The 25,939-nt window shown below is 38.0% G+C and overlaps 1 protein-coding gene across 6 annotated transcripts in view; it reads right to left on the reverse strand.

The window, feature by feature from the left end:
- Positions 1 to 25,939, reverse strand: part of Ankib1 (ankyrin repeat and IBR domain containing 1) — a 134,635-nt gene that overhangs the window by 24,123 nt on the left and 84,573 nt on the right. For all 6 annotated transcript variants that reach the window (XM_050129980.1, XM_050129979.1, XM_050129981.1 and 3 more), the window contains 5 exons: positions 24,716 to 24,804; positions 21,100 to 21,244; positions 19,998 to 20,164; positions 9,999 to 10,087; positions 871 to 1,001 (listed from right to left, as the gene is read on the reverse strand). In XM_050129980.1, coding sequence (XP_049985937.1) covers positions 871 to 1,001; positions 9,999 to 10,087; positions 19,998 to 20,164; positions 21,100 to 21,244; positions 24,716 to 24,804 — 621 coding nt within the window. The remainder of the gene's footprint in view (positions 1 to 870; positions 1,002 to 9,998; positions 10,088 to 19,997; positions 20,165 to 21,099; positions 21,245 to 24,715; positions 24,805 to 25,939) is intronic.

The following is a 25,939-nucleotide window of genomic DNA, read 5'->3' on the forward strand; positions in this document are numbered from 1 at the left end:
AAATATGGAGTTAAACATGAGGCCATAATTAGAGAAAATAATTTTGTTCAGTTCTTAAGTAAACTGTTAAGTACTTTTGAGTAATTTTCTCAGAAAAAAACAGTATGTTGTTTCCTTCTACCACCTAGGGAATCACTGCTGGCTCAAAAAGTACATTTCTTTACATTAATTTTATTATAATGCAAACTTATAAGATAATTTTGTAATTTCCATTCTTTTGCAAGTAGTAATACAATGATAATTGGTTTAAGGATTAAAAAAAAAATCAAATGATTCCCCCCCCCCCCCCCAAGACAGCATTTCTCTGTAGCTTTGGAGCCTGTTCTGGAACTAGCTCTGTAGACCAGGCTGGCCTCAAACTCACAAAGATCCACCTGCCTCTGTCTCCCTAGTGCTGGGAGTAAAGGCATGTGCAACCAATGCTCCGCTCAAGTGATTCTTAGAGCAACATTTTATTAGTCTTAACTATTTTAATTTCTTTTACATTCTAAATGAGAAAAAATACAATATCTTAATATTTTAAAACCACTTCAAATAAAGGGAGAAAATAAAAAGCATTATTACAATTTTTTAAAAAAACACTGAAACAGAGGCATGAGTTAATAAAATATCAACCTAATTCCAAGATTAAAACACAACAACAATGCAGATCGCTTCTTTTTTACACTGAGATCTGAAGATCACAGACTTCCCTTCAATCCCCTAAATGTTTCAGCCAGGTGGATCTCTGGAGGCATTTTAATTTTTCAATGTAGCAATGAACTGAATTATTTATTTAGCTGATGGTTTTATTACAGAATATCATCTTGTAGTACAAACTAAATTAAGACTTTTAACCACAAAGCATGGAAACACATGCCAGCACCTTACCTTGGCACACTGCATGTGATTGCAGCCTTCATTCTTCTGTATTGGAGACTTACAGTTTGCACAAGGCTTGGAGTTAGTTAACAACCACAGACAATTGGCAGCATCCTCATAGGCTTCACTGACTCCAACAACTTTAAGATATGGGGGACAAACATAAAAACATATTACTGGCATATGACTCCAGGTGGAACTAGACTTTTCTTTGCAGGTTGTCTCTCCAGTGTAATAATGTATTTCTTTTTCATATCAGTGTTTATGGAGAAACTTTTACAATTACTTCAATTTTAATAATATAAGGACTTCTGTTCCAAAATATTCTTAGAAAATGTACTTGAAATGAGATTTCTCTATAAATCTATACAAATAAACTGGGGAAGAATCAAAGTTTTTTTTTTATTTAAAAAAGTATGTGCTTTGTTTAAATTAACTATTATACCCAAGAAAATTTTAGAATGACGTTAGATCTAATGTTCTCAATCTGGGGGTTAAAAGAACATTTCACAGGGGTCAGCTAAGACCATCAGAAAACATATAGTTCTGACAGAACCAAAACATGTATTTCTTAGGAATCAAAATATGTTCCTCTGTCTGTCTCCTGGCAGGTCTGCCCACATGCAAATACATTCACATACAAGTAACCAAAGGTTATTGTGCTGTAATATAATTTATTTAGATTTTAATTATTTTAGATGTGTATTTTGTTCTATGTGCATGACTATTTTGTCTGCATGTGTGTGTATCACATGCAACTTGGTGCCTGCAGAAGAGTGTTGGATCCCTTGCAACTGGAGTTGTAGATGACTGTGAGTTACCTTCTGGGTTTGGGATCCACATCTTCTGCAGGAGCAACAAGTGTCCCTAACCATTGAAAAATCTCTCCAAGGCCCTGAACTACACTTTCTAAAACAGGTTAGTTGCAAACAAAATTATCAGGAATTTTTCCTAGTGGAAATTATTAAACAACAACATCTGTTTTGTGAGACAACTTGCTACGCATCGTCCAGGCAACCTACAAACCCAGAATTTGGCTTTCAGGCTTCAGAGTGTTGCAAATACACAAGAGCACCATTTTTTTCTTTTCTCTTCCTTTTTTTGTTTTTTAAATCTTTGATTATTTAAGATAAACAGATCCAAGGGTATATGCCCAAAAGTAAACATCAGTTCTTTTATTTACCCATGCTTGTAAGTCATCTAGAGAGCTCAGACTTTGTCTACCAGGTGGACTGTCTTCAACACCCTCTGGCTGGCTCACTCACAGAACATCACTGACTCCACTCCTGACTCTTCCGTGTCCTTTCCATCCCCACTTTTTGTTGTCTGAGCTAGTGCCCTCCACATCTCTTGCCTGGACAATAGACGCACAGGAAACTAACCCTTCTTCGCAGTTCCTTCTCCCTCCCACTTTCAACAACACTGACTAGAGTGATCTTTGAAAAATAAGATTCTGCTTTCAATCTTTCATTTGCTTCTCCTTGACAAGAGGACTACAAGATAAAAATCAAATCGCTTTAGTAAACAGTGTGAAGTCCTTTAAGACTTGGCAGGTTTTCTAAGGGACTAGGGAGGTATGGCTCAGTGGGGAAGTGCTTGTCCCACACCACCTTTATCAATTGTCTTCTTAAATTCATCTGTGATCTTAAGGAATATTATGGTTTTTAAAGATTCTAAGCATTCCATTTTAACTTCCCCCTAACAATTTAAAAAGTAAAATTAAAATTCTGTTTGTCCTGTAAGAATGGCAGGGATCTGTGGGTTGTCTTTTCTTTTCTACCTCTGCACTGGGCAGCCTTACTTTTTCTGTCGTGAAAATGATGTCAGGAAAGTCACATAAGAGTCACTGTAAGTGGCCATTCAAGTCAAGGCTTTGATTCCATGCACTCTCTAAAAGAAGGTACGGCAAGTAAGGTTTGAGTTGTATTGTCCAAAGCAAGGAATGTTTCCCCAGTTCTTACATACAAGACAAAAAAAAGGGGGGGGGGACAGATTGGGGCTGACTGATCCTTAGAAAGTGGCTCTAAATGTGAACAAGGATTGGGTACTAGGAGTTGCCTTTCTATGGAATCTGGCAGCAGAGAGGAGCTGTTTTGCTGCACTGATCCTGCAAGCTACCTCTATATGTCTGCATCTACAACACTACAGCACCAGCTTTTGCCTATATAATTAATACTGGTTTTTAATTCCACACAGCAAAGAGAAACAGCAGCACTAGTGAGGTAACGAGGTCATACCAGTTTCTAACTTGAGAGGAAAAAGCTGGTGGGGAGAACTCACATTTTTTGGTGAGAACAGGAATCTGAGAAGGAACTCAAAACGGCTAGTGTGGTCAAGCTGTAGAGGCAATGCTATAAAATCTAAACATATTTAAAGCACCTGATTCTTGTTTAAAAGAAAGAGCCTTTTTTCTCTTTTCAATATCAACACTATTTTTAGTTTAGAGATTCTAGCATATTCTTATGATCCGTATTGTTCATTGTTTTAACACATAAAGCACAATGCCATGCAAACAAAGCCGCTGTATGAAGCACAACAGAGCACTTTTCTTCCACTCTTGGAGAGAAGGCTCACTTTTTCTTTTTAAAAAAAAATTTAATTATTTATTAAGCATACAATGTACTGCTGGCATGGAAGGCACCAGGTCTCAGTACAGATGGTTGTGAGCTACTATGTGGTTGCTGGGAATTGAACTCAGGACTTCTGGAAGAGCAGCCAGTGCTCTTATCCTCTGAGCCACCTCTCCAGCCCGAGAAGGCTCACTTCTAATTACATTCTAGGGCTTGTATGATGGTGATTAGGAACTGACTAACTGCTATTGTAGTGAAACTTCTGGGGGATTTGCTTTCTGTGCATCCACTTCTTTGAACTTACCCTTCTGAGCACCTGTGATGCATGTCTCACCAGTGAGTTTTCTTACTCCACTGGTTTTCAAACTCTTCCTCTTACCTGAGCTATATATATGTCTTATATACCCTGATCTTGTATTGTTAATAATTTGATGTGCTAGAGTCTCGTGATAAGAAATATCAGCTTCATTTAATAGCGTCAGAGTATAACAGAATCTAAGCCTCTTTAATAGAACCAAAATGTATACAGCCAGTGCACGCAAACACATGCACATCCCTCTATATGCACTTGTATACAGACAACACACTTTTAAAGACTTGTTTCATTTAATGAATATATAAATGGTCTGCAAATTTTATAAATTTACCATTTCACCAGACAATAACTATACCCACTTCTTGCTCTGATTAAACACAACAGAATCAATTTAGCGCTTTAAAAGACTAGTCAATTGTTTATATGAAATCCTCTGAATTAATTTTGGTATTTTTTAAATACTTTTTCTGATTAATTTGATTGTGTCACTTCTTTTGAATTTCACCACTCAAGGACTAGAAAACTGGACTTAAGAGAAAAAAAAAACACAAACTTAAAATTTGGTAAAAAAATGCTTATGACAGCTGAGTGGGGTGGCATATGCCTGAATCTAAGCTATTTAGGAGGCAGAGTCAGGAAGAGCACCAGTTTCAAGTCAGCCTGGATAAGTTAGTAAGAAACTGTCTTTTTTTTTTTTTTTTTTTCGAGACAGGGTTTCTCTGTAGCTTTGGTGCCTGTCCCGGAACTAGCTCTTGTAGACCAGGCTGGCCTCGAACTCACAGAGATCCACCTGCCTCTGCCTCCCGAGTGCTGGGATTAAAGGCGTGGGCCACCACTGCCCGGTTAGAAACTGTCTTAACAATGGTTGTGATTGTTATTTTTTGTTGTACGAAGCAAACAGAGTAACCCTGGAGTGTGACACAAGTAGATACCTAGGCTTCTCTTGGCAATGGGGATTTTCAGTGCAATCTTGGTTTGGTGCCTCTTCGGTAGGGAAGTATAGGTGGACACTCTTTCTTCTAGCCTGTTTTCTAACATTCTTTCCAGTATTTCTGAATCAAAATTTCATTTGGACAATTCAAAGAAATAATGTTAGGTTGCAGTCTATCTATCCCTGGCCAATAGAAATATCATGCATCTCATTGCTAATCTTACACTTCTTTCCTCCTCTTCCCATAGGGTCCTTATTATGTACAAGGATAGTCTTTCCTAGGTCCAACACTAACCTCATCTTGCCAGTGAGGACTCTTACTCTCCCTCCAGAGTAGAAAATTATCTGTGGGCCAGTTCTAAAATGGTGAGGGACAGTGTTGTGCTGTCCTAACTGAAACACTGCCTCTGGAAGAGGGCAATTCAGGAAGAAGATGATATTTACAAGTCTCAGGGAACTCCTAAAGGTTACAAGATTCACATGGCCCTGTCCCCAAGGTTATATCAGAAGTCACAACTACTGCAGAGAAAAGATACTCCAACCAGCTTAGCTGTTGTCAAGCAGGAACTCCAGGAACACAGCTTTTATGTCATCACAAACTGAGGTCAATTTCCTCATGACACAGATGCCTTTGAGCTCACCATGCTACCAGTAGTCCCAAAAAAGCCACCGGATCACTAAGCTAGATTGGGTGGATTTGTTTCTCTGGCCTGCCATAGGTGCCCCGTTTGGGTCCCTGGAAATGTGATACAAGTAATTCTAACTATAAATTCCCCTGTAGTAACTCTAACTAAGAAAGTGGAAGAGTTGTATGATAAAAACTTTAAGATGCTGAAGAAAGAAACTGAAGAAAGTATCAGAAGATGGAAAGCTCTCTCTCCCATATTCATGGATTGGTAAGATTAACATAATAAAAATGACCAACCTACCAAAAAATCTACAAATTCAATGCAACTTCCAACAAAACACCAGCACACAATTTTTCTTCTTCATATAGAAATACAAAAAAATCCAGGGTAGCTACAACAATCCCAGATAATAAAAGGACTGCTGGAGGTTTCACCATCCCCAATCTCAAATTATACCACAGAGGTATAGTAATAAAAACATCATGATATTAGCACAAAAACAGAAACACTGATCAGTGGAAGCAAACTGAAGACCTAGACATAAATTCACATACCTATGGATACCTGATTGTGACAAAGAAGGCAGAAATACATAATGGGAAAAAAGACAGCATCTTCAACAAGTGGTACTGGTCAAACTATGATTTATAAAGCCAAATGAGTTGCTTAGACAATGGTTTGCATCATACTTCCTGGGAGGGAGTCTAGTTGGATTCAACAGAGAAGACAATGTCAGACCACAGTCACAATACTATCCCATCCAGGTAGTTTGGTGAACCAATGTGTTTACTGGGGAGTCACTTATAGGAACATAGGTGACTCAAAAGTCAGGAAAGCATGGATGATGACTAAAAACGCTGCAGCCCTCAAATTCTATTACACAAGGAACATGCAAACATTCCCTGCCAGTTTCCTGTGGTGGATTCAATGAGAAATGTTCCGTATTTGAGGCGTTGTTTGGGAGGCTTAGCTGATATAGCCTTGATGGAGGAAGATGTCACTGGGGGCAGGCTTTGAGTGCTTAAGGCCTTGTCCTACTCCAGTTCATTCTCTTTGCTTCATGCTAGTTGACAAGATGCAAACTTGGAGCTTGTGGCTCTAGCTGCCATCATGGACACCTCTTTCTCTGGAACCCTAAGCACACACACACACAAAAACCCTTCTTCCTTCTCTTGCTTGCTCATGGTGCTTTATCACAGCAATAGAAAATAATTAATATATATCCTCTAGAAATATTTCTCCAAATACTTGCTTTGCATATCAAACTACATACTTAGGCCATATTCTGTTTTAGAATAAAAAAGTATGCTAGACTAATTACATCTGGTAGCATAGCAATCTTCAAGCAACTAGGAAACATGCTAGATTTAAAACAATGACACTGCATTTTCTTTAAACTCCTGCGTCTATTTACGTCCACCCAATCTGAACTACTGCCTGCACAGCTCCATCACTCACCACAGCACCCTGCATTAAGGACTGAATTTCAGGCCTTCAGTACGCCATGCTGCTTCACAAAGCGACTTTACCCTGCCCGTGAGTGTGCTTCTTATTTTGGTCCACAAGAAGAGCACTGACGAGGTTTCAAATGTGCATCAAATTTGTTACTCTTCTCCCGAGATTACTGCCTCCATGCTCCCCTTTCCCCATAGTTCATCACAGAAATAATATCCTCTTACAATATATGTGACACTTATATTATTGAAAACGTGTTAAGAGCATGGATAGTATCTAAATTTTATATCTAACACAAACAGTACTTAAATAAGGAAGACACCATTTAAAATAAACAAATTACTAACTTTTCCTAGCATTTCTACTGAGCATGAGGCAAGTACTTTTAGAATTCCACTGAACATCTCCAACCATTTATCCTGCAAGTACCACACATTCAACATGCCTACATCAAGGGCCGTTCTTTTTCCTAGAAACCAACATCTTTATCTGAACTTGTTAACTCTGACTAAAGGTATAACGGTCTATCTTATGACACAAATTAAAAACCTCAACTTCTCAATCACTGGTCTCTCCATCCTTTAAGCTAGCCCTACGGTTACCAGCTATTCTGATAGAGATAGGCTTGATAAACACTGTGTCCCTGCATAAATACTGTACTCCATGGCTTATTCTATGAAGAGTTTCAGCAGACAACATGAACCTCAGGGATCTACAATACTGAGGACTAGCCCTTGGGCAATGGGAGATTCCCTTCCATAAGGCCAAAGGTCTCATAGCCTCTCTCCAAGTGACACTTCTGATACAAGCACCTTAGCCTCTAAATAAAAGCCCCGAGGCCAATTTACAGTCTCTGCTTTCATGAGAGCCTGAAGACCCCTTTCTCCCTTCAATCTCAGCTCCAGCTAGCTCTTCTCACGTTTCCTTAACTGTATGCTAGCATATGCCATATAATAATCTGACAGTTTCTCCTAGTCCCTGCCTTCCCTAAAGGCCGAAGCCATGCTTATTATGTGTTTGTTCTGAAGTATAGATTCACCAAGTGAATTCTTACTAGCTCCATTATCTAAAACACATAAGAAGACTCTCACTAAATCTTTACTTACATTACTTTAATAGGAAATAGTTGCTGTCAAATACTTTAGAAAATGGAAATTATTACAAAGAAAATACATTTATTTGTTAAATATGGGAATTGCTATTAGGAAAAATGTAAAAAGGAATCCTTCAGAAATTCAAATCTATTCTGTCACTCGATATATGCCTTATGTCACTCAATCCAGGGGTCATGTCATCTGCAAAATGGGATTACTAACATCACTTCATATCCTTTCCACAACGGAGCAGAGATAATGTATTTATAGACGTTTTAGAATCTGAATCAACTAAGCAGGTGTCCTGGCTCATTTTGTGTGTCAATTCCACACAAGCTAAAGTCATCAGAGACGAATGAATCTCAGTTGAGGAAGTGCCTCCATGAGATCCAGCTGTAAGGTATTTTCTTAATTAGTGAACAATGGGGGAGAGCCCAGTTCATGGTGGGTGGTGCTATCCTGGGCGGGTGATCCTGGGTTCTATAAGAAAGCAGACTGAGCTTTCCTCTTGACTCTAGAGGGGTTCCCAGGGGTCCAGAGAGATGTCCCCAGCTAGGTCCTTGGGCAGCTGAGGAGAGAGAGCTTGAAATGGCCTGATCTTATAGCCATACTAATGAATATCTTGTATATCATCATAGAACCGTCATCTGGCGATGGATGGCGATAGAGACAGAGACCCACATTGGAGCGCTGGACTGAGCTCCCAAGGTCCAAATGAGGAGCAGAAGGAGGGAGAACATGAGCCAGGAAGTCAGGACTGTGAGGGGTGCACCCACCCACTGAGATGGTAGGGCTGATCTAACGGGAGCTCACCAAGGCCAGCTGGACTGGGACTGAAAAAGCATGGGATAAAACCGGACTCTCTGAACATGGCGGACAATGAGGGCTGCCGAGAAGCCAAGGACAATGGCACTGGGTTTTGATTCTACTGCATGTACTGGCTTTGTGGGAGCCTAGGCAGTTTGGATGCTCACCTTCCTAGACCTGGATGGAGGGGGGAGGACCTTGGACTTCCCTCAGGGCAGGGAACCCTGACTGCTCTTGGACTGGAGAGGGAGGGGAGTGGGGGGATGGGGACGGAAAAGGGAGGTAGGGAGGAGGCAGAAATCTTTAATTAAAAAAAAAAAAAAGAAAGAAAGAAAGCAGACTGAGCAAGCTAGGGAAAGCAAGCCAGTAGGCAGCCCCCCTCCATGGCCTCTGTATCAGCTCTTGCCTCCAGGTTCCAGCTCTGCTTGAGTTCCTGTTCTGACTTCCTTCAATGATAAACTACAATGCTAAAGTGTAAGCCAAATAAACCAACCCTTCCTTCCAATTTACCTTTTGGTCATGGTGTTTTGTCATAGCAACAGAAACCCTAACTAAGGCAGAAGGGCTCATTCAGACGGAAGCAGAAAGCATAGGGCCTGCATGGGTCTGCATCAGGACCTCTGGTGTTTCTGTAGAACTCCTAACAGTGGGAACAGATGTACCTCTGAATCTTTTGTCTGTTCTTGAGATTCCCCACCCCCCACACACCTATTAGGTTTTCTTGTTCTGCTTGATATTAGGGCCTTTGCTTTGTATCTTATTTTGTTGTGTTTGTCTCTTGGAGGCCTGGTCCTTTCTGAAGGGAAATGGATGGGGAGTGGATCCAGGGGAAAGGAGAGCTGGGGGAAGTGGAGGGAGGGGGTGTGGAGGTCAGAATATATTGTATGAGAGAGGAATCTATTTTCAATAATAAAAAAGTCTCAGTGTTTAAATAAATGTACAGAACTGCATAGTACCAAGAAATTAATATTTAACTGGAAGTTTCAGGGAAATAAGTGTTTTTCTTACTACAGACCATAACGTTTATCTTGTAAGTACAGAAAAAACAAGGTGGCCCACTAAAGAATGAAAAGGGCTTGGTGAGAAGGTTAAATATGACCCTCATATTGCACCTTAGGTTAAAATTCCTTGTTACGATCAAAGATCTGCCTGTGATTCTGCCCTGTATAAAGTCATCTCCAAAAGGATCTACGTGAGAGAGGCCATGCTGAACATGGGGGGCCTGGCATTAGCAAGTTTGAAAATTTCTCTTAAATAAAGATTATGAGAAATATGACATTATCTTTTGAATGCCCATAGGAAATATGTAGTACAGATATGCAAAGTTCCACTTACGTTCCTCTGGCTTCATTTCAGTAATTTTTTGTAGCCAATTTTTCCATGTTTGGCAGTCACAAGGCTCATGTGCTTCACCAAGGCACTCCCTACAAAACAAAACAGGAAAGTCATTGAAATATAGTCCTCATCACTATCTGGAATCAAATATGTGGATGGCAAATATTAATCCAATTTTAAAATTGAAAAAACTAAGGCACAAATGAGATACGACACATTTCAAAAATGGCTTTGAAAATGGGATTCCAAAGCTAGACGACTTCAGTGCAGTCTTTGAACACAGCATGGTTACACACTTTAAAGTACAACTTAGTTTTGCAGCTGTAGGAGCCATAACACAGCTATTAGTCACTTTTAATTACTGTTACTCAGGTACGATCTTTGTCAGCAGCACTGCCATTAGACTCATTCGAGTAGGCCCAGAGGCCTGGCAACTATATCACAAACACTCCTCCTTCATTGTAGAGTCTGAGGAGCTCTGTGTAAGGAACTCTTCTAGTTTCATCTACCTGTGTCCATTCACTGCAGACCCCGCCCCCAGCGCTGGGGTTATAGACACCTGCTTTTATGTGGGGGTTAGGGATCCAAACTCAGGTCCTTATGTTTGCACAGCAAGTTCTTAACCCACACAGCCATTTCCCCAGCACTGGAAAATCATATTTGAACAGTTACATTTACCTCCAAAATCTCTGGTAACTGCCAGTGCAAGCAACCAAAAGTTACTTTTACAAGGATTTTTGAAATTAGATATCAACAACTGAAAATATCAATCATTTGTAACTCAATTACACATTCATTCTATGAATATATTAGAGTTCAAATATTAAGAAAAAGTCTAAACCCTTCACACTCATTTTGTCTCAACATGGTATAATATAGTGTTCTAGAAAGTGTCATTAGGGAAAGAAACTCCAAAGGCTGGACATATTAACACCACTGCTACTACCTTCTTAAATAGAAATCTTATTTGTAAAGGTTAAGTTTATTAAGACATACCAGTTGGCTTACAAACTAAGAGGTAATATTTCACTATACTTAAAATATACTGATAATGATTTTACTTCATACTCATTAGCATAATTATTATTGAAAACTAGAAATAACAAGTGTTGGTAAGGATTTAAAAAAACTGGAGCTCTTGAGCACTACTCATACAAATGCTAATGATGCAGCTGTCTGGGCAACAGCTTAGTGGTTTTCTACCACGTGAAACAGAACTACTGTCTAACTCAGAAATCTCATGCTCAGGTATTGTATTGTATTATGATGTGTTTCTTTGCTGTGACAAAGTAAAGTATCTTAGGCAGAGGCAGGTTTACTCTGAGTTTAAGTAGAGAATTCATCATCATGGTAGAGAAGGCACCAGGCTTGGGTCCCACCTGTGACACAGCCAGCAACCCACTTCCTCAGGCTTAGGCCCCATGTCTGAGGCTCCATAAGGCCTCAAAACAGTGCATCAGCTTGGGACCAGGGGCTCAAACACATGAACTTCTTTTCGCTAAAGGAAATAAGCAAAATACAAAAGGATAAAAACTGCATGATTTCACTACTATTGAAAGTAGAGCAGGCTAATTTATAGACAAAGAAGACAATGATTTTGTCCATGGTTGTTGGGGAAAGAAAGAGAAGTGCTCTTTCATAGTCACAGGTTCTCTGGGGATCATGAGGAAGGTAAGAGGTGGGAGTCACACTTTGATGGGGGACTTCAGCCAATCACAGGCTGCTTAAGGTGTGTTCGCCTGGGGCTATGAAAAAGCAATAAAAACGTCCACACGCACTCGCTCTTCCTCTTTTGGTTCCCTGTGCTCCTGGTGTTCCTGGGATCTTTGGTCATGTAAGTTTTCCCTTTTTCCTCAATTATTAAAAACTAAACCTTTTATATTGAGCTGGTCTGGTTATTTATCAATCGACCACGCCCCTCCAACACTTAATAGCAACTTAAAAGCTACTCAAAACCGCTAGGTTGTTTAAAAACACTAGTGCATGTGCTATATGCTGTGAAGTGCAGACTCAGATCTGTGATAACTGCAAACTTTCATTACGCACCTGGACTAGCATGCAGAAGTAAGGAGTACATGCTATAGCCAGAGAGAAGCAGTGCTCCTATCTGGTGCTTGAGAATTCATGTTGGAATGCAGAAGGTACATTTCTTGGCACTCATTATTTTTAAAGCCTACTTGTTAATTATATTTCAAGAAAGCAGAAAACAAAATCCTAGGATGCAAAAAAGTTATACATCTTCAGCAACTATAAGAAATGAGTGAAATCAATAAATATAAATTAGTTCCATTAAGTTTTTTTCACCCACCCCTGGAGATTAAATAGCACATTCACTATCTTTTCCTAGAAGAATCAATAATAGTATATTGGTCCTGCTGTAAAAATATATTTTGAGAGGAAAAAGAAAATTATGGAGGAAAACCCCAATGCTGTAAAACAGAATCTAAAAAGCCAATCAACACTTCTTCAAAAGGCCGTAACTGCTCATCGGTGTGCATGGCTCTCTATAACTGTGTGGCATTAGATAGCAACAGAAGGCCTTCCTTCCCCGAGTCTCACAGGACACAGGTTTGCTGTTGCTGCAGGTGCCAGCCCAATCAGTGATGTTTGGCAGTTCCCATGGACACTGGGAGTGGGTGTAAAGGAGACACTTCTAAGAAGCTTCAGGAAGAACTGCGGAGTAGAAAGTGAACCATGGCTGCTATTTAATGCTATTCTTGAGCACTAACTCATCTGTGAAAAGAGGTTTGGACTCCAGAGTATTACAATAAAGGATACTAGATAGAGTAGCTGGTTGATAATCTAGGTTGAGAAGTAGTCCTGCTGATATCACGAAGCTAAATTCTTTGATTTTTTTGTACTTCTGAGATGTGGTTTTGCTGTGTAAGTGGCTGACTTTAAACCTGTTACCCTTCTGTCTAAGACTCCTAAGTTTACAAGGATACAATGTTATACCTCACTCCTAAAAGAAGACTTAATTGGTGAATGCTATCTGTTGCCTATTGAAATTGTATCTCAGGATGTCCACAGAACATGGTATGGAGGAGGACCTTGGCTAGAATTATTAATGGAATCGATCTACCACGGTTATGAAGGAAAATGTGAGTGCCCAGAATCTTCATCCCTGGAGGCTAACCTAACAGCAACAAAACAAGGCCCTTTCTTTTTTTTTTTTAATATTTATTTATTTATTTATTTATTTATTTATTTATTTATTTATTTATTTATTTATTTTGTATACAATATTCTGTCTGTATGCCTGAAGGCCAGAAGAGGGCGCCAGACCTCTTTACAGATGGTTGTGAGCCACCATGTGGTTGCTAGGAATTGAACTCAGGACCTTTGGAAGAGCTGGCAATGCTCTTAACCACTGAGCCATCTCTCCAGCCCCCAACAAGGCCCTTTCCTGAAGATGTGTCAACGTGCACCACTGTTGTTAGGAATACAAACTGGGTGAGAAAGGAAAAACCTTCTACTCCTTTAAAGTTTAATTACTTGATTAAAAAATTCTATCAAGATCTAAGAAATTTCATTTATGTGTAATTATAGAACCTTAGTAATCACAAATAGCAAGTGATTTAATTAAGAATCATCACTTTGATAGTTATTTGCTTTAGTTACAGTTCTAAGTCTTGAAGGCAACCTCTGGTCACTGGGTGTCTTCCTCTATTATCTGTCTGCTCATCCACCCACTCACCCACCCATTTTTTTGAGGCAGGATCTCTCACTGAAGCAAGACTAGCTAGCTAGCAAGTCCCAGAATCCTCCTTTGTTGGCTTGCCCAGTGCTGGTTTACAGGTGCACACCACCTCTTTTGGCTTTTTATTTGGGGTTGGGTATCTGAACACAGGTTCTCATGCTTATGAAGCAAACAAACACTTTCCCAAGCAGCCATCTCTCTAGCCGCTGAACTTAAATTCCTAACAACTCTTTCCTAGAAGTCACCAAAGACCATCAGAAAACACATTATTTCTGATGGTCTTAGGAACTGAGACACTGCTCTTTTATCTGTCTCCAGGCAGGTCCGCCCACATGGAGATAAGCTCTCACAGGAGTATTTGAAATTGTATTAAAGGGTTGTGCATTAGGAAGGCTGAGAACCACTGTAACAGTGGCAGCTTGTTGATCACTGAACCACACTGTGAGGCAGAGTTAAGGCTCAAATGCAGACTCTTAGAATATCAATATGAACTTTACTGTGTTTGAATATGCTGTTCTGTAAAGAGTATTTACAATATTTTAGCAACAACCGAGATTTGCTGAATAAAGAACACCACATCATTATTTCCAGACTGTAAAGACCTGGGAAATGCTACTAGTCACAGTCAGATACTGTCAATCAGGAAAAGCCATTCTTTCCATGTGTGGAGCTACTAACTCAGGGGACGGATTGATATTAAATTAAAAACTTTATTTTAATCGGAGGATGTTTAAAGAGTCTCTCTGACTATGATGTCTCCAGCGAGAAAGATGAGTCCTAACTGTTCTTTACTGTAATTAGCATTCACGGTCCCAGGTGTGATAGCACGTGTCTGCAATTCCAGTAAACAAATCTCCACTGTTATACAATGTCAATCCCACCACGTCATTATTTAGAGGATCTTTCCAGTGACACTTCTCTTTGTTTTGTTGGCACTGTGGGTGGAACCTGGAACCTCCTGCATAGTAGTTAAGTGACCTACCACTCAGCTACATCTTCCAGCCCTTTCCAGTAAACTTGAGGAAATTATTCTAAGGTAGGTTTAATTGTCTACTGACTCACAGGAGTTCCAAGTGAGTTCCCAGATACAAGTGCAAAAAAAAACCCTGTCATTTGAGGTAAGGCCATTCTGGAGCAAGACAAGATGATTAGTATACCAAGTTAAATCTTAGCTCTGGATTTGATAGATATGGATGCTGGTGGCCAAGAAATATTTCTGACAAAGAATCTTTAAATGTTTCGTCTAATGCAAGACAGACTCTGTGCTAATTCAGAGGGCAGAGAAGTTACTCACTAGTATATGCAAGCTAAAAATGGAAAACAGGGGGACCGGTCACTGGTTAAAGTCATTGCCTCCCAGTTTGTGGATACCACCTAGCGGTGACTGATTTCACTTCAAATAAAAACTATTTAAATAGGTTAAGAGGAGAAAGCATTCTAGATTCAAACATTTTGTGGTTTTTGTTCTTTGGTCATCATTGGAAAACTTTCTGAGGTTCAATAGGTAAAGTGCTTGCTGCAAAAGCATGAGGAACTGAACTCATGCGGTGGGATAATCCTTCTGTACTGTGAATACATATTACTCTCATTGGTTGGTAATAGAGTTGACTTGGCCTATAGTGAGGTGGGAAAGATAAACTGAAAGTACAGAGAGGAAGCAGGGCAGAGGCAGAGAGAGAGGAGCAGCTGGAGGGAAGCAAGATGCTAGAGGACAGATAAAGCCATGTGGCAAAATACGGATGAATACAAATGGTTAATGTACATTGTAAGAGCTAGTTAGTAATAAGTCTGAGCTTTGGCTGAGCATTCTGTAATTAATATAAGCTTCTGTGTGTTTATTTGGGACTGGGTGGTTGGGACAAAAAGAAAGCTCTGCCTCTGTTTACAAATTCAGATCCCTAGTATCCATGTAAAAGCCAGGTGAGGAGATGCACAACTGTAATAGCAATGCTGGAAGATGGAGACAGGAGGATTATGGGTTTGCAGTCTAAACAGGTGAGCTCCTGGTCCAGTGAGAGATACTGTCTCAAAACTCATCATAGTGGACAGGACAGATGGTTTGGTGGATAAGAGTGCTTACTGTTCTTTAGTGGACCTGGGTAAAATTCCCAGCAGCCACATTAGGAGGGACCTGATTACATTCTTCTGAACTTCCCAGAAATGGTATACATGGAGTGCACATGCACATATACATAAAATAAGAATAAACGCATGTCTTAAAAAAAGGTAGAGAGCAACAGAAGACATTGTCAGCAAGCTCTGTACACACAGACGGGTACACGTGAATAAACGCACACACATCACAGAAGATGGTTTAATAACTGTTGGGGAAAAGGAAGGGGCAAAGCCAGTCACAGTCGTCACTTTGTAAAGTTCTCTCTTGTACAATTTCCTTTCACAAGAGGTTTGGTTTCTTGGTGGAATAAGATAATAGCATCAAGTGTGGTCATTTTGACTCAGAATTTCTGATTACAAGTTCAAAACATTTATCCCATATTACCAAGAAACAAAGAATGAAAAAAAAAAGGATTGTATATTAATGCTCACAGTGCTGGGACAGGCAACATAGAAAGTCCAGAAAACTATGTAGCAATCATATAGTTGAATGAGTATCAAAATTGAAAGGCAGCTAGATTAAACTAAATAACTTAAAATTTGAGTTTGTTCTACATAAAATCTAATCTCATTCATTTAAGTCAATTCCCCTCAGACCTATGCACAGAAAATGTTTCAATGTATGAAGTTCTCTGTTGTCCTTCTGCATAAGCGCGAGAACAAATGACTATCAAATGAGACTAAAGTCAGTATATAGTCTTTCACAGATCCCAGACGGGAACACAATTCACACCAGAGCCTGGGGTCCTGGATAACCATCTCCAGTGGATCTTGATTAGTCAACAGAAAGAGTAAACTGGTACATTTCTCCAAAGCTGGGCAAATTTACCATTACAGCTATGTATGTGTGCCCGCACGCACATACGCACAGGCGTGTGTGTGGTTTTAAAGTATGACCTACCCTCAAAAAATAGAGTCTATTTGTTCTAGATCAAAACAAGCTCATTCCATGGAGCATAAAGAGAAGGCAGGAGATAGAAGGAAGTAATGTTCCACCTCCATGGCACAATGAGAAATCTAGCAGAATCAAGACCATGGAAATCACAAAAGTTTGGGTAGATCTAGTCAGAGGTTCTTTTTATCCGTCAAAACTTTATCTTTAGAATCTTTTATCTCTCTGAAAATGTTATATTTAAATGTTTTCTAGGCACTTGTTTTCCTTCTTTGTAGTGTTTCCACTTTAAAACCTAGCATCTTAGAACCAGGATTCCTCAATTGAAGCAAAGTGCTCGTAAAAAGATGTATATGATAAGTTTTCTGAATTTTCCCAGGAACGGTATACAAATGGTATCATTCTAGAAGCATAGGGAGGATACGATGGGTGCCTCTGTGGACAAGAGCTTGTTTTGTTCAAGAGATATCATAGTGACTTCAAAGAAAAAAATAAAAATATTTTTTATTATTTAACACCCATAGTTCTAAGTAAAGTTGGTTGATACCCATCTAAATTCCATTTTTCTGTGGAAAATAATGCTCATTTGCATTTATTAAGTTATTTTTCTTGCTATAGTTCCATTTATCTTTAGTATTAGTGAGGTAGAGTCAGTAACATGGTAAATAATAAATTGTAAAAGCATAGAGACTGGCAATTCTTCTTTTAAATGTTTAGAAAAATTACCTTTAATATATGTGAACAGAACTTATTGCTAAGAATTTTGTTGGTATGTTAATTTGTTCAGTCTGATTTAGCCAGAAAAGTAGTAAATGGAAGAAAAGTAGAAAAGTAGAAAAATGGTATTGTTTTCTTAATTACTATACCCAAACTCTAGTAAGCAAACTATTTCTGTAAAAGATGAAACAGTAACCATTTTAAGTAACTGTATACCAATGGCAAGAACTCAATTCTGCTGTTACAACTGCAAAACAGACACAGATAATACATAAATAAACTTGCATGGAAGGGCACAATTGTGTTTCAATAAAAATTTATTTTTAAAACTAGGTATACATAGTAATTGGATGGCCTCTGATCTCCAACATGGTATTTTCATAGCAAAGGCAGGAAACAGACAAGATAATATAGGGATAGCTCCATTACTGTGCGGTTTTACGATCGCCAGTGCTATGACTAGACTCTGACTTGAAAACTGGAGTTTTAATCTTAAAATGTCAAGGGTACTTAAGTTCAGTAGGTGAAGGTGCTTGCTACCAAGTCTGACAAGCTGAATTTGACCCCTGGAACTCAGATGGTACAAGGAAAGAATTGTCCTCTGACTTCATATGTTCAGTAGGACACGCATGTATCCATACACATACATAATACATACGCACTAGTAAATAAATTTTAAAATGTTATTAATTCTGGAAATAGACAAAAGGCAGAATTCTTATTTGGATCATCTAACTAAATAAAATTATTAATTGAATCTACCTGGAATAAATGAGAATGCTAATTACTAATAAAACTGAATGAGTGTGCAGAGTTACATAGTTACATAGTCTTTGCAATATTAATTGAGTTCAATATTACTCAGTACTTAGGACGCATTAGAATATTATGTTTAGAATATTATTTTTAGATGTGTTATATTTGTTTATGTTGTCGAATACTTGTTTAATGATGCAAAGATGCCTTGCATTCTTTTTTTTTTCCTCTTTTTTTTTAATTTATTAAAGATTTCTGTCTCTTCCCCACCGCCGCCTCCACTTTCCCTCCCCCTCCCCCAATCAAGTCCCCCTAACTTGTCAGCCCAAAGAGCAATCAGGGTTCTCTGCCCTGTGGGAAGTCCAAGGACCACCCTCCTCCATTCAGGTCTCGTAAGGTGAGCATCCAAACTGCCTAGGCTCCCACAAAGCCAATACGTGCAGTAGGATCAAAAACCCATTGCCATTGTTCTTGAGGTCTCAGTAGCCCTCATTGTCAGCTATGTTCAGAGAGACCGGTTTTAACCCAGGCTTTTTCAGACCCAGGCCAGCTGATGCCTTGCATTCTTTTATGTAAATTTGTTTAACTCTGTGAAGCTGTATTACTTTGCCTGTCTAAAACACCTGACTGGTCTAATAAAGAGGTGAATGGCCAATAGCAAGGCAAGAAGAGAAAGGATAGGTGGGGCTGGCAGGCTAAGAAAATAAATAGGAGGAGAGATCTGGGAGAAAGATGAGGAGCAGGAAAAGGAGGAGGACTCCAGGGGCCAGCACCAAGCTACACAGCAAGCCAGGGAGTAAGAAATAAAGAAGGTAATAAATAGAGAAATGTAAAAGCCCAGAGGCAAAAGGTAGATGGAATAATTTAAATTAAGAAAAGATGGCTAGAAATAAGCCAAGATAAGGCAGGGCATTCATAAGAGAGTCTCTGTGTGTGATTACTTGGGAACTGGGTGAGAGAACTGGGTGACAAAAGAGCCAAAAAAGAGCAGAAAGTAAAAACAACCAACATCACAAGAAGCTAAGTAAAACAGAAGCTATGTGTTGTCATAAGGTTTTTTCTCTCTTTTGTTTGTTTGGATGTTTATTTTGCTGGTGTTGGTTTTGGTTTTACTAGACAGGGTTTCTCTGTGGATCTTTGGCTGTCACTTTTTCAGACTATGCTGGCCTCCACCTCACACAGATTCACCTGCCTCTGCCTCCCTATGCTGGGAGTAAAGTATGCGCCACCATGCCCGGCTAGTCTTAAATTCTTAACTAGAATCATGCTTTACAGTTACCTGAGAATTCATTTTGGGAGAGCCTCTCTAAAAAACATGCATGTATTAAGCCCAGGATAGAAATCTGGAAAAGATTGCAAACCCTAAACACCCCTGGCTTAGAATGGCTGCCAAAGGCTTATAGTTTAATGAAGACATGAAGCTTTGAAAATTTCCTAATCTATGATCACTACTTTTGTTGTTATGGGTGAAGTAATGGGCTCTGGAATCACAGGGGTCTCCACTTTCATTTCTGTCATTTCCTAGCTGTACAACATTAAGAAATGTCTCCATGACTGAGCTTCCTTAGGTGGATAAAACAGTATTTAATTCAGAGCATTGGGAGAATGATTCAACTAAAATATATAATCACACTTAAAAGAGCTGTCATGGTGCAGATATCAAGCCCACGATAGTTATGAACTGTTTATTACACATTCCTAAATTACTAAGAATAGTATCAAGTATACGGCAACTTAAACACCAGATTCAAAGTTCCAAATCTTTACAAACTGTGAGCACAGGGTGCAGTGTGGTGGCTCTGGCTTGTCTTATACTAACCAGCAGAAGAGGTGTCCTTTCCCGCAGTCCACAGCAGGGGCTCTTAGCAAGGGGAAGCTGAGGGTGTCAGACCCAGAGGGATTTGACCCCTGCTTTGTCAGTCTGACAGCTCTTTCACAGCCTGCAGTTGGACACCATTTAATGGCAGGATTATTTTCAACAAAGGCCTGTTTAAAAACCATAATAATTAGAAAAACAAAAGAAACTATTTCAGCTGCAAGTTCTAAAACAGAATATATCTCCACAGAGATTAAAAGCAAACAAAAGAATGAAATCAAACACAGGAGTTTAGCTTTAAAAATAACTAAAACCAGAACTAGAAATACTTCAAAAGCAAAAATATGGCATTTACCTTAGTAATGGAATGGTTTTTAAAAACGTTTTTTCTTTTATCTAAAAGGTAGGTAAATGATAACAAAGTAAAACTGCAATTATCTGCGAAAAGGTGTCTAACATAAGAATGATTTGGTTCATATTAAGCTACTTTTTGATTAAATGTAAGCAGAAACTTGTGTATAATTATGTTATATTTTAATACTAAATTTCTAAATGTCATTTTGATAAATACATAAAAATCGGTATTATAATACTTTCTACATTGAAGAGGTAGGGCCTAATGCTTTTAAGATTACATAATAGTATTTAGAGTAAGAAAAAATCATACAAAGTAATTAAAATAAAAGTTTTAAGTTATATACACAAAAAGAATAATTTTCATGTTTAATTCTTAAATGAAAAAAGAATAGGAAAAAAGCAAAAATTTTAGTTTATTAAACTATTATTTGAAATAAAAATTATTTTCAAGTTAAAATTTTTTAAAAAATATTCCTCTCAGGAGTATAAACTATTGTTTGGGAAGAGTAGCTACAAATGAATGCTATTTTCAACAATTAGTTATAAAAAAGGGACAAGAAAATTACTAAAGAATATCAATAGCTTTTTTGTGGGGTATTAACTTTCATTTTTCCTTTTATACTTATAAAATGCTGCTTTGGTTCAAAGTTTTAATAATATTACCATTCATATATGCATTTTTTTTCTGAAAAATAGCACTATTTTGTTTATAAAAATAAAACACAGGCTTAATAAGCTGGTACCATACCTTAATATCAAACTGTAGGTAGCGTTTGTCCATCTCCTTAGAAACTATGCTTTCTATAATATCTACAGGCACAAGTTGAAAGCATTCATATGCAGGGCAGAAAATGTTATGGGCTTCACCTTCTTGAATTTTCAGATTTAAAAACCTGTTAAAATATCAATTGACAGAAAAAAGGGAGAGGATGTAAGTTATTTGTATGTCCTAAGACTTTTGTTTTGATGAATTTTCTATGAGAGTGTTGTTAAAATAACACCAAGAGCATGCACCAAAACCTGTGTTTCTTCTCCAGTCCTCATTTTATATATATATATATGTATATATATATATACACACACACATATATATGATATAACTTTATACATTTATATATAAAGCATATATATACTTTATATATAAAACTTAAAATCTGAAACATTTTTCACATAAAAAAAACTCAGACCCGAGTGATCTAGAAAGGTTATATTAAATACTCAATCTTCTTTCCCTTTAAATAAATGGGAAATTAACAAGAGATAAATCAAGTATTTTGTAGGAGCAATAGAATATACAGCATACTTTTTAAAAGAAAAACTTTTTTCTTTATATTTCTTTAGATGAGTGTTAAAATGAGTTCTGTGTTATTTTCTATGTACACTAATGAGGTAGTAAGAAAAACGCATATTGCAAAATAGTTGAATCAACTCAGAAAAAGTTTTGAGCTAGAAAAATTTTAGTCTTTAGCAATTTAATGATAAAAGCCTTATTTTTGCCATATTTTAATGAGCATACTAATATGTACTTTTCAGAACTGCTAACACAGATTAGATAGTAAAATATATGCAAAAAGAATCTGTATGTTTTGGAAGGTGTTATAACTATTATTTAATATGTATATACAAATAAGAAACACACGTATTATGTCTGAATTTTAATGGAATTAAATTTTTTTTCAGACAAGCTCTTATGTACCCTAGGATATAACTGAGAATGTGCTCTTGCTTCTACGTCATATGTGCTGTTGAGATTACAGACATGTGCCAGCAGGCCAGGTTTATACTAAGGTTGAAACTCAGACGTGAACGAAGCATTCTACCAACTTGGATACATTCCTAGCTGTGGATTATACTATATTTAACAACTCTAGAAAAAACAAAATGAGAATAGGCAAGTATATTATGACTGTCTGGCTCTTATCAACATTTTTTGATTTTTCTATTATCTTCTTCCGTTAGTATTATCTATTAATTTCACTGTACTTTAGGAAGAAACAATCAAGGAAGACGTAGAAAGACTGCATTATCCATGAGGCTTAAGCCTTACTATTTGTAAGAATGTATCTGTGAGGGTGTCTTTCAGTCCTTGGTGCAGATCTGCAAAGCATCTGGCCGTAATAACAATGAAGAGACGGGAAAGTAAAGTAGATGGGAAGTTCTGAGCTCACATTGTTCTTCATGAAAACCAAATTTTATTTTTCTATGTGTTGCTGACAGAATGTTTTATTTGTGTATTTATTATTTGTGTGTGGTGGTGGGGGACACATACTACATACAGTGTGCACACAGAGACTAGAAGACAACATGCAGAAGTCATTCCTCTCCTTCCAGAATGTGGGTTTGGGGAATTAAACTCAGGCCATCAGGCTTAGAGTCCAATGTCATTACTTGCTAAGCTGTCGTCTCTCTGGCTAGACTCCTATTAAATTTTAAAGATTTTTTTTGACGCCAACCACCCAATTTGTTTTACTGGTGTCTGATTTGACAAGAGCTGTCCTGGGTTAGATGGAGAATGCTAGATAGCCATACAGCAGCAATGACAACAGTAACAAAGAATTAAATCTTACTAAAACCTTTTTCTGAGTAGTCTTTGATAAGAATGGGAATTAATTTCTATGATACTAGTTATGTGAGGAAGGTCAATAAAGGTCAAAAAATTAAAGTAATTCCCAGGCAAGGTCAATTTTCACATAAAAACCAAGTTCAACAATGACAAGATATAAAACCCAGGTAACACTTCCTCAAAACAGTATATTTAATACTTCAAAACTGCATACATGGAGAAGATTTTCTGCTCTAGAATTGATTCAAAGATTGATTTAGTCTGTGAGTTTTGACTCTGTAAATTAGCTTATTTGTGCCAGCTATACTGACTTGATCCTACTGGACTAAAAACTCTACTCTACGTTTACATCTAAAACAAAACCAGGTACACTTATTTATTTTGACTCTTTGAAAAACAGTTTGTTTCCTCCAAATGAAGTCTTGCAGAACACCTAAAAGGACCACAAATGAAACCAGTATACAGATCAGGAGGCTTTGTATCTATTTGTAGGTGGGGGAAGGGAGGCGGATGAGAGAGAGGCAGAAAGGTGTGTGCAGGAGAGAGTCCAGGAAAACAGTAAGGTTTTAATGCACATATGTATACAAGTGTAGGAGTGTGTATACGTGTGTGTACGTGTGTGTGTAGGCCAGATGACCTCCAATGTTATCCTAAAAACACTATTATCCACCTTCTTTGAGATGGTCTCCCAAAGTCATGGAATTGGAGTGCTAGTTTTTAAAAATGAGGCTAGAGAGGCTGGCCAAGGAGCCCTACCCCGGGTTCAGACTTCTCTACCTCTCTAGCACTGGGACTGTAAGTGTACGCTACTATGCCTGACCTTCCTGTGTGTTCCTGGGATTGAACTTGGTTTCCTATGCCTGGGCAACCACTTTACTTACTAAGCTCTCTCTCTAATTCAATGAGTAAATTTGAGGAACTAACAGAGATATTCATTATCTTGATTATGGTGATTGTTTAATAGTATACATGTATATCTTGGTTTATGAACTACTTAGTTTAAATGCACAGACTGATATATGTCAACTGCACCACAGCAAAATTGTAAAACAAAGAATACCAAAAAAAAAAAAAAAACCCAAAAAACAAAAACAACAACAACAAAAAAAAACCAGACAGGAAACCTGCCAGGCCTTTGCTTTCTCACTCATGTAATGCTCCCCAGAGGCCTATTCTGGTACCCAATATTCCATGAAAAAGTATGAAAAAAGTATTCTTAGATACTTAGGACATATTTGTGTGTCCAGAGACAGTAAGACAGTGTACTGCATTTGTTTTAGAAGCACTTTCAAAAAGTGCAACTATAAAGTTAACACATAATGAGAATGTATAAATCTAAGGTAATAAAGAGGAAATGAGGGAAAAGTATGAGAAGCAAAATAAAATTTCCAGTATAATACACACCCAATCTCTAGCATAGGCATTTAAATAACAAAAAAATAATTTAAAATATCTGCATTCTTACGGATTTTCAAGGCTATCTACTTGCTTTAAAAAATTAGGAGACCACAATGCTTGGGATTGAAGATGGAAACTGATTCTTGATATTTACATTAAATCTGAAATTTATATTATATGTAATATAAATAAAAATACTAATACAATTGTTTAGATATGCTTTCTTTGATGTCAAAGAGGAAAAACAAAAATATTCTTTGTAATAAAGCATAGTACATTTCAGTGTAACTCAGAAACCAATATAAATGATCTATACCATTAAACAATGAAAGCAAATAATTTCACTAACAACCCAAAGGTGTTAGCTTGTAGTAAGAGATGAATAAGCTGTTCATATACTCACGACTCCCAACATCCTCTACAAAAATCATGTCCACAAGGCATATCCACTGGATCTTCAAATACAGAAATACTGCACATACAAATGTCACACTGGAGATGCACAAGAAAAGTGACTTAGCAAGGTCATACTCTGAAGAGAAGCAGTACAATCATTTTGTTCAATAGTTTAATGACAAAAATTATTGCAGTAATTATAAATCTTAAAAACTAAATGTTTCAAGCTACAAAGTCTGTTAAGAGTACCTAGCTTGGACCGAAGAATAAATACCAAGACTGCCTTTCTTTTAAAAAAATATTTGCTATAGAATTTATTGTCTTAAAACAAACACCAAACTTAGTTTACCTATTAATCAGCACTGTGCATTAGGAAAGGGAAACACAAGAAACAAATCGTTAGCATCCACTCAGGTCAGGACCACACAGGTGCCCCACACAACAACCACTTCAGTGTGTGGCTTTCACTCTATGCTTACTGGAAAATGCACAGAAACAGAAACTTTGCACTTTGAACACAGAGATTCAGGATTTTAAGAGTGGCAAATGGGTAGGGGAATGTGGCTCAGTGGTATAGTGCCTGCCCAACAGGGTTGAGCAGCTTGGGATCAAGAGTTAGCACCTCCTACCTTCCCCTGCCCCCTCAAATAAATAGCAAAGTAAAGTTTTTATGCAAGGAAGTCTAACACAACTATGTTACCTTTTACCATGACTTATGAGAAACAAAGATCATGTTAAAATGTGAATTATGGAATAGCATTTTACTTTCCCAAATGGTCCCTAACTAAGAGAAAGGGTGCTTTCACATCTACTCCATATTCTGCATGGCAGTCACAGGCTGCTTATCTCACACGGGTATTTCCTAAGGACCAGCTCAGAAGCTCTGCTACAATGAGCACACAATCATACTAACATTCTGTAAAAGCTTTTAAAAAACCAGCATTCAGCAAATTCTTTTAAAAATTATGCTTTAGGTTAAACATGCATACTACAAACTAAGTTTTAGTATTTCTTTTTTTTTTTTAAATTTATTTATTTATTTATTTATTAAACATTTCTGTCTCTTCCCCACCGCCGCCTCCCCTTTCCCTCCCCCTCCCCCAACCAAGTCCCCCTCCCTCGTCAGCCCAAAAAGTAATCAGGGTTCTCTGCCCTGTGGGAAGTCCAAGGACCACCCACCTCCATCCAGGTCTAGTAAGGTGAGCATCCACGAAACTGCCTAGGCTCCCAC

This window comes from Alexandromys fortis, unplaced genomic scaffold, assembly GCF_014885135.2.
Source record: "Alexandromys fortis isolate MF-2015 unplaced genomic scaffold, M_Fortis_MF-2015_v1.1 scaffold_310, whole genome shotgun sequence".
Lineage (NCBI taxonomy): Eukaryota > Metazoa > Chordata > Mammalia > Rodentia > Cricetidae > Alexandromys > Alexandromys fortis.